General features: G+C 35.5%; 1 protein-coding gene across 3 annotated transcripts in view; it reads left to right on the top strand.

The window, feature by feature from the left end:
• LOC124368877 (contactin) overlaps positions 1-13,211 on the top strand; it is a 59,884-nt gene that overhangs the window by 26,454 nt on the left and 20,219 nt on the right. For all 3 annotated transcript variants that reach the window (XM_046826351.1, XM_046826352.1, XM_046826353.1), the window contains exons 7-10: positions 3,335-3,535; positions 5,774-5,876; positions 9,845-10,026; positions 12,128-12,418. In XM_046826351.1, the coding sequence (XP_046682307.1) occupies positions 3,335-3,535; positions 5,774-5,876; positions 9,845-10,026; positions 12,128-12,418 (777 nt within the window). The remainder of the gene's footprint in view (positions 1-3,334; positions 3,536-5,773; positions 5,877-9,844; positions 10,027-12,127; positions 12,419-13,211) is intronic.

Genomic DNA, 13,211 nt, shown 5'->3' with positions numbered 1-13,211 from the left:
AACTGACTGTAACTGGCGAAAAGATGTCTGCAGACAGCAACGCAGCCGCAGAGTATCTTCAGGAGTTCAAAGAAATTACATCCTCCTACTCACCCCAGCAAGTGTACAACGCTGATGAAACGGGGCTAAATTTCAAAGCGTTGCCAACAAAGAGCCTAGCTTCAAGAGAAGAAAAGTCCGCTCCAGGATTTAAAATGATAAGCAACGACTAACCGTATTAGCATGCAGCAACGCTTCCGCCACCAATAAGATACCTTTGATGGTTATCGGTAAATCCAAAAAACCTCGATTTTCAAGAATGGTTTGAGAAACAATTTGTGCCCAACGTGAGAGCCTACAATGAAGAAAATGGACTGCCTGATAGAGCGTTGTTACTCATAGATAACGCTCCGTCCCATCCGGATGGACTTAGAGCTGGTTATTGGTGATATAAAAGCCATTTTTTCTACCACCGAACGTTACTTTCGATCATACAACCAATGGACCAAGGAGTTCTACAAGCGTTGAAGCAAAATTATCGGAAAAAGCTGCTCCGAAGCCTGCTTGAGGAAAATGAAGACCTCACAATTCTCCAAAAGCTTAAGAAAATCACGATCAAAGATGTTAATTTTCTGGGTGGCAGAGGCTTGGGAGAACACAAGCGTAGGAGCTCTGCAGAAATCTTGGAAAAATCTTTGGCCTGATCTGCAGTTTGTTGAAGAGGTTGTTCCACCGGTAAATGAATGCGAACTTCTTCCTCTTGTAAAAAAAATACCGGGATGCGAAAATGTAGAGAAGGAGTGTGTTGATGAGTGGACGGCTGTAGATGACAAAGGCTTCGAGGAGTACACAGACGAAGACATCGTGGCACAGGTGCAAGGAGTCCCCAGCTGATGACTCATGTAGCAGTGAGGATGAGGGAGACGCCCAAACTACCGAATATTGTTCCATACAGCGCAGCTGCAAGTGCCTTTGACTCTCGCTCTACGCTACGTCGAGCAACATGCCACTGCTACTCCCAATGTTCATTCGGCGTTGGCGAAACATTGCATCGTCCAGTCGTTTTAGTGTGTTGCGTCAAAAGAAGATCACTGACTTTATGTCTTAAGAAAGTGTTGGGTTTTGCAGTGTTTTGTTTTAACGTTTTTATCCCTTATTGTGTCCCAAGTTAAAGTACAAATTATTTGCTAAGCCTTGCGTAGGGGTTTGTACATTATAAATACAGTACAGTACAGTACTATGTTTCATTTATTAACAGTATAAATTCCGTACAATGTATGTATCATCTAACGTTTTCAAATGTAATTTCAGTTTCTATATGTCAGTAAGAAAATGCTTTGAGAAATAAAACTTACGTTTTACTATAATAACTGGTTTTAATTTATTTTCCTGCCTTTTTACCAATTTTATATTTTCTCCTAGCCGTGTTCGGATTAGGCGGATTTTCGGATTGGCGGGGTTCGGATCGGCGGGACTCTACTGTATTAACAAAATGTAACCTTCTCTGAACCTTTGTTACATCAAATCTGTATTATATCAAACATTCTGAGGTGTAACTTGGGGGGAGGGGGGAGGATAAGGGGAGTAAAACTCCTCCCCTTAAAGAACCCTAAAAATAAATAAATTCACACAATGGCTAATCCAACTTGTTTGAAATGCAGCAGATACAATTTTTACTTTGCATTAGGCTTATCTAATCTATTCAAATTTAGATTTATTCCATACCTCTCCCCCTCACAGTGTGATGTGGTTTCAATCAGACTCATCCCTCCAAAAGCCCAGTTGTAGTTACGCCACTGCAAACATCAGAAGGTTGTGTAAATACAGACTGGCTAAATTATCAGTGGTTTATAAATAAGCTGCGTTATCTTTCTTGCATAAGTTCATAGGTGACTTGTATATAATTGCCTTGTTTTCAAAGAGCTAAAATGAAATCAGGATAGTTCTAAATTATTTATACAAGACAATTTTTATGTTTTACTATCATACATCAACAAATATTTTTAATGTAGTGCAAATTAGGAATTTTTAGTTTCCTATCCTAATCACCGCTGTAGTTATTCTTTACCCAAAATATTTAGGCAACTGGTCATTGAATTCATCCCTGGTACTCACAATCAATTAATCGTAACTAAAACGTTTTGAAATGTTGTATCGATTGTAATGTAATGTTAAGCACATCGTGAGGTTTTGTTTAGCCTAGTTGTTTGTTTGCTTTGTGAGAGAACTGTGAGTAATGTTTTAACCCTTCGATGCACCGCGACGTACACCGTACGTCTAGTGTTTACCGCTGAACTCGGCCCGCAATGTACGCTGTACGCATCATGCAGTCCGATCTTATAACGAATACATTTAGGTTATTTTCAATGTAATACATTCGAGTTATACATCGTTGGAAAGAAGATGAAATGAACTATCGGTGTATCGATACCTATGTATCGAAAGCCGTTCAACATGTAGTTTATAGTAGACGAAAACATCGATCAAGGTGGCGCTTGCTGTCAGCTGTTTCTAACTACGTAATTGACTGGTAAACGACTTTGTCTGCTGGCATGACGATGTTATTGTTTGTGTTCAGCTGTTTATTTGTTTGTTTATGTTTGGTATTGTAGTAGAATATAATAAGAATATCGGGTGTGTGGACCTTAGAGATCAAATGCTAGAGAACTATCTACTGGAAAGGAAAAGAGGTACTAAATGGTACATGAAAGTCTTCAAGCGTATGCTAAACATTACAATTCTGAAATCATACGTCATTCGGAAGTCAAAACACAACAATATTGATCACTTAACATTAGATTAGGCCTAGTAAAAGAAACGTTGGAAAGATTTCAACAAGAGGTACCAAGAACAGTTAAAGGCAGACCATCCACTGAGCCTCCACCATTGCGCCTAACTGAAAGACATTTTATTGAAAAGATTCCACCAACTGGGAAAAAAGCAAAGCCTCAAAGGAGATGTGTGGTTTGCTACAAACATGGCAGAAGAAGGGACACAATCTACTGGTGTCCCCAATGTGAGGCTGGCCTATGTCTAGAGGACTGCTTCAAGACATATCACACAGTTGCAAATTTCTAATGTAAGTACAGCAAATAACTTCCAGTAAACATGTCTTAAAAGTTTTGTGATGGTATTTTGTACATGTTTGTATGGGTATACTTATATTTTAGCAATATAATCACTTTGACAAGTATAGGCTTAACAGAAAATCATTTAATGTATGTATAGGTAATGTTGTCACAAAACTGTGAAAAACAAGAAATTAAGTGGACCACTTAGGGGGTGTTCAGTTCAAATTAAATAGTGCATTGAAGGGTTAATCAAAGACTAGTTATAATTAGTTTTGTGTTTCCAGGTGTGAAGTATTACTGGGCCAGAGACTACTTTCCAAATTTCGTAGAAGAGGACAAGCGAGTATTTGTGTCATTCGATGGTGCTCTGTACTTCTCGGCCCTGGAGAACATCGACAGAGGCAACTACAGCTGTAATGTGCAAAGTCGAGTGTCCGACACTGGACGCAACGGGCCATTCTTCCCCCTCAATGTCCACCCTCATTGTGAGTGTTGTTTTATGTACAAGGGTTATTTTTAAAAAATAAGGCCCATTTGTGAACGAAAGTAAGAGTAAAACATAATTCTACCACCACACTTTGTATGTGTTTAGACATCATTTGCAGCCGTGTCATCCGTCTAGTGAGCTGTAGAAGTTTATGTGTTTAATAAAAATTGAGGCAACCGCCGACTGTGAGAAACAATCTGTAATACGATTTTGGACTGCAAGAAATTTTGAAGCAGCAATAATACATTATGATATTTATGACGATTGACGGTTATAATGGTTAGAGTGACACGACGTTATAATATTAATATTAAAAATAGGCCAAATTAACATGCAGCAACTCTCTGTTCACTGGATATATGGTCAGTAATGTGTAAAACAAAATTCAATAATAACCTAAACCAACTAAAAATTCACATTTTCAATGGTATAAGTTGCATTTTCACAAGTTACAAAACCAGTATTGTACACTATAATTTCTTAGAAAATTAGTTAGCAAAAATTGTGATCTTTTTGGATTTGGATTCAATTTCAAATATCAATGCTCTCATCTTAATATACAAACCACTGCATAGAATAGAATAGTTTGTCAAAGAAATCGGTAAAAATCCATAAAGCAAACTACCTTACACATAACAATGTAATTACATTGATTATGAATAAAAACTCTCTTTAGGGTTAATATTCTGATTTAAGAACTATGGCTATTACCAGTTATTGAAGGTATAGTGAGTTGCGTAGCATCATTTGTATATTCAAACGTTGTATCCAGTCGAAATTACCATTTCTGGAAAGATATATTTTAATGAATCTTCCAGTTTTGGAATTTTCACTAGTCATTTTGCTGCAGAAGTATTTTATCCAAGTTTTACTTTGCATTATCACGATATATTGAAATTCCACAAATCACATGTGAATGAATTAGATTGGTTTGGGAACCATTGGTAGATTGGGGATTAGTACATGGTTTGAGAGTTTTAATAGCACAGAAATCTTGACATTTGTCACAAATCTTACCAACCAGTAGACATTATTAATTACAAGTCCACATGGTAGTTCCAAGTTAAATTCCCATTTATCAAAAGCCCTAATAACTTTGTGCACTCTGTCTAGGTTATCGTACAAAACAAAGATTCAATTGTGCTTAATAATTTTGACTTCGTAGGTTGGGAAGATTGATTTTTGGACATTGTTATTGTCAACTAGACACACATTGCTGCCAAACAGACTGAAAATGGAACAGACAGTATGAAAGATCGTGGTAATGTACTGTGAGCTGTGAAAGGAAATTAACTGTGGATTTTATGTCAGAAAGCACTAAAAACCTATGCTGATACATAATAATATGTGCCAGTGAGAAAGAGTGGCTTGCCATAAAAAAAACCAAGCAGCATGGTGTAATGTCTTTTCCATGGCTATGTTGCTCTAAGCAATGTTATTACACATTGATGGTAACATCTAATAATGCGTTTTGGGTGCAGTATAACTCTGTCATCCATCTTACAGTCTGGACTTGTAACATTTAGTGGATTTCAAGCGTTTTATTACTTTATGTGTCAATAGCTTCACAATGAACTGTAGTCATGGATCAGACCCCTTCACAGACGGGAGATGTTTTTGAGAAAATGTCAAAATGTTTGAACAGAAAACGGGAATTTGGAAAAGTTGATAAAATTATGAAAAATATTTATGACCAATATTTGCCTTATTTGTCTTATTATTAAAAAAATTTTGTTACAAGAAACAACCCCTCATAGATTTATTACAGTGAATGCTTTCTATATCATATTCAGTAACAACTGATAAAGTAACTAATAAATACTTTAATTGTTCAGATCCAAAATCTCTATGTATACATAAGTTAAATGTCAATAAATTTTTTTTTTGTTCTATCTACAATCATTACAAAACTAAGGGCTCTTAATGCTACTTACCTGTATTCTTGTAGCCAATTATAGATTCACTAAGACAAATAAAATTAAAAAGTTTTTTATGTAGAATACAATTTATTTTGTTTTGGTTTATTTAAATATGTAAATCATGGACAAAACAACTAGCCATTAATTTCTCTTATTAATTCATCAATACCTTTATTTCAAATAATTATATTAGGCTTATTTATTTATATGGCCCATATCATAAAAATACCTTGCAATCTTTTCATACAGTATAATGTGTATGTATATTTTTAAGTATTAATTTTCGACATACAAATATATGTGTTTATGTTTTTCAGCAAACCATCAACAGCTCAAATTTCCAAATAATTTTCCAAAAGCATTTCCGGAGGCTCCAGTTGCTGGGAAAGAAGTCAGATTGGAATGTGTGGCATTTGGATAGTGAGTGATCCAAGTTTACTTCTGTCTCTGTTTATCTCTAGTCATAGTAATATTGTGCAACACTTATCTAATTTCATAATATTTAAGCCCAAAAAAAAACCCTAAACCATCTACATTAAAATTCTTAAATAAAATAACGAGGTTTGCGCAGTAAATTGACACGTAATACTTGTAGCCATGAATGAACTTAAATTTATAACATACAAACTGAAATCAAAACAACGAGAGTTTGTTAATTTGGTATTTAGTCACGGAATGACAAAAAGAATGACAAAAACACATTTTAGCACAGTTGTATAAACATAGAATACAATTCCAAATAAAAATATGTTTATAAAATCACTATATATAATTTCCTCATTTTCGATAACTACATCAAATTTTCACGGTTACCGCCACTTTATCCTTCAGATGACGTTAACACCCATACACAATTCAAAGGACTTGACTCAGCTCGGCAAATCTGTTTTCCTTTGTGACTTAAGCAGTTTCAATTGACCGTCACAACAGATAGACGGCGCAGTGTGAAAGTCTATATTACGGTCAAAATGATTCATTGTTCACTAGTTTGGCATAAGAAATATTTCATGTGCCGCAGAAAATTGGTGGAACATGATTTCTGCCCAATAATTAGCGACTGGTTCAAAATTCGATTGTTGAATCTCGTTGATTAATTCTTGAACCCAAATAAGTTTTGAAGATTCAGTGCATTTGAGATTCGGATTCGACACATCTCTCATTGACACCACTCTTCGGTTAATGGTCGGAGGTCTTGTAGCAAGCTCAGAAGATGGTGTGTTCAATAGAGCGGGTTTCACGCAGTCCTCTCATTACTATGAGCCTTTTTTCAGTGAAGGGGGGGGGGGGGAGGGAGGAGCTACTTGCGCAATTTCGAGGTTAACCCATTGGGGAAGAAAGACAAACTGGTTTCGTACTGAGTGGTCTGGGATTAATGCCGAGCGACAAGCTGGTCTCATCATCAATGTTTAGCCATTCTTTATTGTTATAGTTCTGAAAATACCTGCTATGGTCGCGTTTCTATGGTCTTCACTGGTTCTTTTATTAAGAGGAAAATGCATTTCATTACACTTTTTTTGTTACTGGAAGCACAGAATTGATCACCTGTTTGTTTGAGTACTTTGCCATTTTTTTCGATTGTCAGCTATTACATGCGAAGTTAGGTGTGTTGTTTGTTTTTGATTAGATGAGAGATTGATCGTAATGTTTGTAAAAAACTGCAGGACTATGTTATTCCTTTGTTATTAAACATTGATTACGAGTGCAATTCTGATATCAGTGATAGTTATGAGGATGTAAATATTTCCTGTGCTCAAAAACCGTTTACCGATTCATGATCTTTGCGAGGATGAAGAACTTGGAATCAAGATGATTTGGTTATTTGGATTATTCTACAATTGTACAGTATGTTACATTATTTGTAAAGTTATTTTGTGTAAGGTGAATAAAAATATCTACATTACCTAGGAAACAAGAAGTTAAAGTAAATGTCCAGCAAAATCATATAAAAAAGATTACTCATAATATTTTCCTTTATTCTATTTTTGAGCTCTTTTCTTTGGATATATGCATGAAAATGTTTATATATGTAGAAAACATTGTCATATTTCAGGTAAAATATGTTAAAGTTAGTTAGAAAGTAAGTAAAACATGATAAAAATGTTTGGTTTCAAATATTTATATAAAATATATGTACAAAATTTAAAATATTTTAAAATAATAATTTTCTTAAAAATATAGTATTTTATGTATCTAATTAAGATTTTACTGTAAAGACAGTTGTAAAATAATGATTACTCTTATCTTTTTTGGATTTTGTTTAGAATGCTGTAATCAAAGTCAATTTTTGCCTAATTTAATTGCTGCTACTAGTCTTGCAGAAGCCTCAATAAATACTTCCTCAATGGGTTAACACAATAAAAGAGGGTTTTGGTTAGTGAACAACTTGATAACTAAAAATGAAAGAACAGATCATTACAAAAAAGATTAAATATTGTTTTTATCTCGTATGTAAATACATGTTGTCACACACATTGAATGTATGTAACATCAGATTAACATGTTCATTGTAGTAGGTAGACTTAGTCAAAAGTCAAAATTCTCTTAATTTATTAATACTAATACACATCTGAACACCATCAAGATCTGACAAAAGTTTTCCTTAATCTACTGTGCCTTATTTATTATATTTTATTTGATTTATTATTATAATGTTTATTATGTTGTATGTTATTGGACTGTATTATTCTATTTATCTTATTATTTACAGTTGTTTCCAATCCAGATATCCCTCCATGTAGAAAATCACTCTGTCAACCAAAGAAAGCTTTAATTTATTTTTAATTTACTTAAGTGATTTTCCATTTTTTATGAAGAAATTAAAGATATAGATGATATTTGTGTCAATGTTTACTTTTGTAAATTTGTCTAATTTAGTAACTTAATTACAGTGAAAAATATAGAATTTGTGTATAATGTGTATATATTACATTAATCAGTAATTTGATTCTGTTTTAAATCGAATTCAATGTTTGATTTGAAGACATGCTATGTGTTTTATTTATATTCAATTTCATTCCAAATTTTACTATTCACACACTCTTACTTTATCGTATTAATCAGTATTACCAGGACAAAATATTCACTTCTCAATATTAAGTCATCCATATGAGTACTAAATAATGCCTGTAAAAATATCTAAATGGTGCTGTTGTTACACTGATCTTATCTTACAAGTTTTGTTTGGCAGTTAAAAATACAATTTTTAAGTTGAGCAGGAAAATGTCAGAGTTACACTGTTGTATGGAGGAAAAAAGTACATAGAAGTGGGGGTGCGTTGTCTGAGGCAAAGTAAACTAGAACTGTGACAAAATAATAAGAATATTCTACTGAAACTGCGGGTACTTTGGTATTATCTGGAAAACTCTCTTTTTGGAGCAGTTTTTTTTACCGAGGACCTAAACAAACTACAATATTAGAAAGAACAGACTTATTGGACATATTGTGAAGATGACATGTCATTATGATAATCGGCTCTTGTTTTCTGCATTCCAAAAGGAAGCAATGTCAGCGAGAAGTAGACCACTCTGTCCCCATCTACTTCTTGTTATAACGTGATATAATTAGATTTAGATTAGGTCATCATAAATGTTACTATTAGTAACTACGTTAAAGATTGACGTGATCTGAGCTGAAGTTGGGTACTATCTTCAGGGATGTATTTCTATTTTTGCCAGTAGCGTGGGGTAGCGCTGAAGCTCATGGCCGGTGCATTTCCAATCGGTACTTTCCCAATCTCAGATCACATCCCAGATTGTCATACTTCTTCAACGACAGATCACGTTGGGCAATCTGGCACGTGATATGAGGTCGGGAAATTACTGATCAGAAAATTTCTCTGGCCATCAGTGTGGGCCTCGGTGGTGCCTCCCAACACTCCTGGTGATAAAAGAAAAACATCTCTTGAGATAGTACCTAAATTCAAGCTCATATCATGTGAACACTCATAAATGTCGACTTTTAACTTTTTATATTTAAAATACGTATGTATGTGTAGCCCATGTTTATGAATCTTTCTGAGGATCGAGGCTATGCCCTTGATGAAGAACTCGGAAGGATTCATAATCATGAGTATAGCATATAACAAAAAGTAGATAAGGACAGAGTGGCCGACTTCTCGCCAGCATCACTCCCTTTCAGTAGGCAGAAATTAAGAACTGATTGTCATAATGATAAGCAATTTCACAGTGAGTAAAATAAAGCCTGTTCTTTCTAATAATGCAATTTTTTTTAGGTCCTTAATAACAAAAACTGTTAAAAAATAGTGGCCAAATACCAAAGTATCAAATATAATACCAAATACCAAAAATAATACCAAAGTACCAAAAATGCTGCTAAAACACGATCCAGCAAAGTGTGAGATGTGTTGATTATGCTGCATCATTTTACAGCCCAGTTCCGTCGTACAACTGGACGCGGCGGGGCTCCGCCTTACCTCGGCAGGCCATCTTCGCCTCGTACAATCGCGTGTTGCTCATCCCCAATGTGCAGGTGGAGGACCAAGGGGAGTACATTTGTCGAGCCACTAATGACAGAGCCAGCATCCACAACTCAGTCGTGCTGTCTATACAAGGTAGCCATCATTAGTTGTCTGGGAAACTGTGGTATAGAGTGGAACTGTTGTGTTGTCATCATGAAATTAGCGTTTTTATTATTTAAATTTCATTTGTATTGTATTATTTAACCCTCGAACTGGTAGTGTCTGCTCTTGGACTGGCACTCTGTTCTGCCATCGATTGATATTCGGTTTTAAGTCAAAATATTGAAGATATGCAAATAATAATAACCTTACTGCCGTATATATGGCAGTGCCAGTACATGATCGGCGTAACTGCCTTATATACGGCAGTTGCCAGTTAGAGGGTTAAACTGTTATTTTTGTTGTATAAAAAATTAATTAATTTACACAATGTATAGTGCTGAATTCTAATAATCCTGTGGTTGTAAAGGGTGATTTTTTTATTGGTGCGGTTTTTAAAACTAAATAAAAAAATGAAAAACAACCTGCATTGACATAAAAATGCATTTATTTGAACTACAGTGTCATGACATTAACGTTTAAAAATGATTTCTGGCATATGGGCTCCATTTCGTTCGCGTAGAAAGCCCAATCGAGAAGTCCAATTTTCGAATACTCTTTCCAGCAGCTGTGGTTGAATTCCGCCAATAACTCGTCGAATGTTAGCTTCCAAGTCATTTAAAGTTTGTGGCTTGTCAGCGTATACTTGAGACTTAACATATCCCCACAGAAAGTAGTCTTGTTGGCGTGATATCACACGACCGTGGGGGCCAGTTGACACTACCTCTAAATGAGATGATACGTTCACCAAATGTTTCTGCCAACAGGCCAATTGTGTCGTTTGCCGTGTGGCACGTCGCGCCGTCTTGTTGGAACCAGACCTTTTCTAAATCCACTTTAAGTTCGTTTAGCTGAGGAAAGAAAAAGTCCCGTAACATTGCCCGATAGCGTTGACCATTACCGTAACAGTCTGGCCAGCATTGTCTTTAAAAAAATAAGGGCCAATAACACCACCTGCCCAAATGGCGCACCAAACGGTAAGTTTTTGTGGATGAAGGGGCATACCAACAAATTCTTTTGGGTTTTCATCACTCCAAATCCGACAATTCTGTTTGTTGACAAAGCCGCATAACCAGAAATGAGCCTCATCACTGAAAAAAATCTTGCTTGCCTGCGAAAGCTGGGTCACGTGTTATCTTATCTTGAGCCCATTCAACGAAATCAAGACGCTTGCGATAGTCTAATCGTTTCAGTTCTTGCACCAACTGAATCTTGTATGGATATAGGCGTAGATCCTTCCGTAAAATATTCCATAGAGTTGAGTAGCAGATCGCTAATTGCTGCGCACGATGACGAATCGACACACTTGGATCCTCTTCAACACTATGAGCAACAGCATCAACAGCCTCTTCGGTCCTTACTGTGCGGCGTCTCTGCCGATGCTTGTCAACAAGAGTGTGGGTATTACGAAAACGATTAACCAAAGCTCGAATACCTGACTCTGATGGACGATTATGAGTTCCGTAAATCGGACGAAGTGGTAAGTTGCCCGAACTGAACTGCGGTTTTCAAAATAAATTTGCACTATTCGCAAACGCTCTTCTATTGTAAGTCTGTTCATGGTTACTATACAATAATACGCAATAGACAGTACAAATATCGAAATGACATAAGATAATAAACAAAGATCAGCTGTTTTATTCAAATTTAATTGTTATGTTTAATAGTGGTGCCAACTTAAAAACCACACCAATAAAAAAATCACCCTTTACTAACTAGAATAGTATATAACATACAATAAAATCCTCCTTGTACAATTTTACAATTATTTGTTGCACTGGAAATTGAGATAATTTTTCACCTCAGTTAAAAGAATGAAGATATATGTTTTTCCTCAGTCAATAAACACAAACACAATCATACTGGAATAAAACATGAATGGTTAAAGTATTTGTACTTTTGCCATCTTGAATTGAGGAATTAATTTAGCAAACCAGTTAAGGGTCTATTAAACTATGTAAAGGATATTAGTGTAGACTCACTAACAGGGCAAGCATTTGTGATTTAGTGTATGTTTGAGAGAAAAAAATGAGGTAATTATGATCAGAATGATGGAGATGAGAATGAGATATGCTGCAACCATGTTGTGTTACAGCCGAACCGAACTTTACGATCCCGTTGACCGACAAGCACATGGACAACAAAGGAGAGTTGACGTGGACGTGTGAGGCGTTTGGGATCCCTGACGTGAGTTATGCTTGGATGCGAAACGGAGAGCTGCTGGAGGTGGACAAGTTGCCAGAAGAAGACAGGGCCAGATATGTGATACAGGATAATGTGCTGACTATCCGCTATCTAAACCCAGAGCGAGACCCGGCCATGTATCAGTGTCGTGCTCGCAACGATCTCAGGACCAAGTATTCATCGGCTCAACTACGAGTCTTGTGTAAGTTCCTTATATTTGTTTTATTCTGTGACGAATTTGTGTACTTTATTGTTGACCTCTTACATGCTGCTCACCACAACACAATATGTAATACAATATATATAAAGTTCGATTTGACACGGAATGCACCAGTATGGCATTCCGGTATCTCAGAAAAATGAGTTTGGTACAACAAATGAGGTTAGAGATCGGTATGACACGTTAATCCAAATTTCGCTAAATCAAAATTTGGAGTAGGGAGCAGATTGAGCACCTGTTATGAAAACACTGAGGTTAGTAAGCTGAATGACCTTTGAGTTTACAATCATTTCCATTTATAAAACCTATTAATTTCAGTTTTATGACAAAAAAATAATCCATTCAAATGAGTTTAATTTTCATGAGGGTACAAATACACAGACAGTGAAGTGACGCAAAATTATCAAACGGATGTTAACATACAGAATAAAATACACAGAGCATGACGTGACACAATTCAATCTCTGTATTCTATTCCATATGTTCACTGTATTTGAATTTTGCGTTACATTGTGTCACTGTCTGTGCAGTCGTATCCTAACTTTGTTATTTTTAACAATATTAAGCATAAGAATATTATAACTTTGAATTAGTTTCCCTTTGGATTGTCACCATTGAGATAAGTGACCTCTAAGTTTCACTGTTAAGTTTCATTCATAAAGTAGACCTTTGTAAAATTTGGTCTTGTAACTTGACATCATCCTATATTAATTAATATAATGTTGTTGAAAAAAAATTGTTGATCTCATATTTTTCATGATTTAGCATTATAGAT

The sequence above is a fragment of the Homalodisca vitripennis genome, chromosome X (assembly GCF_021130785.1).
Source record: "Homalodisca vitripennis isolate AUS2020 chromosome X, UT_GWSS_2.1, whole genome shotgun sequence".
NCBI classification, from domain to species: Eukaryota; Metazoa; Arthropoda; class Insecta; order Hemiptera; family Cicadellidae; genus Homalodisca; species Homalodisca vitripennis.
Note: the sequence above shows the minus strand (reverse complement) of the source record. Positions and strands in the feature narration are given on the sequence as shown.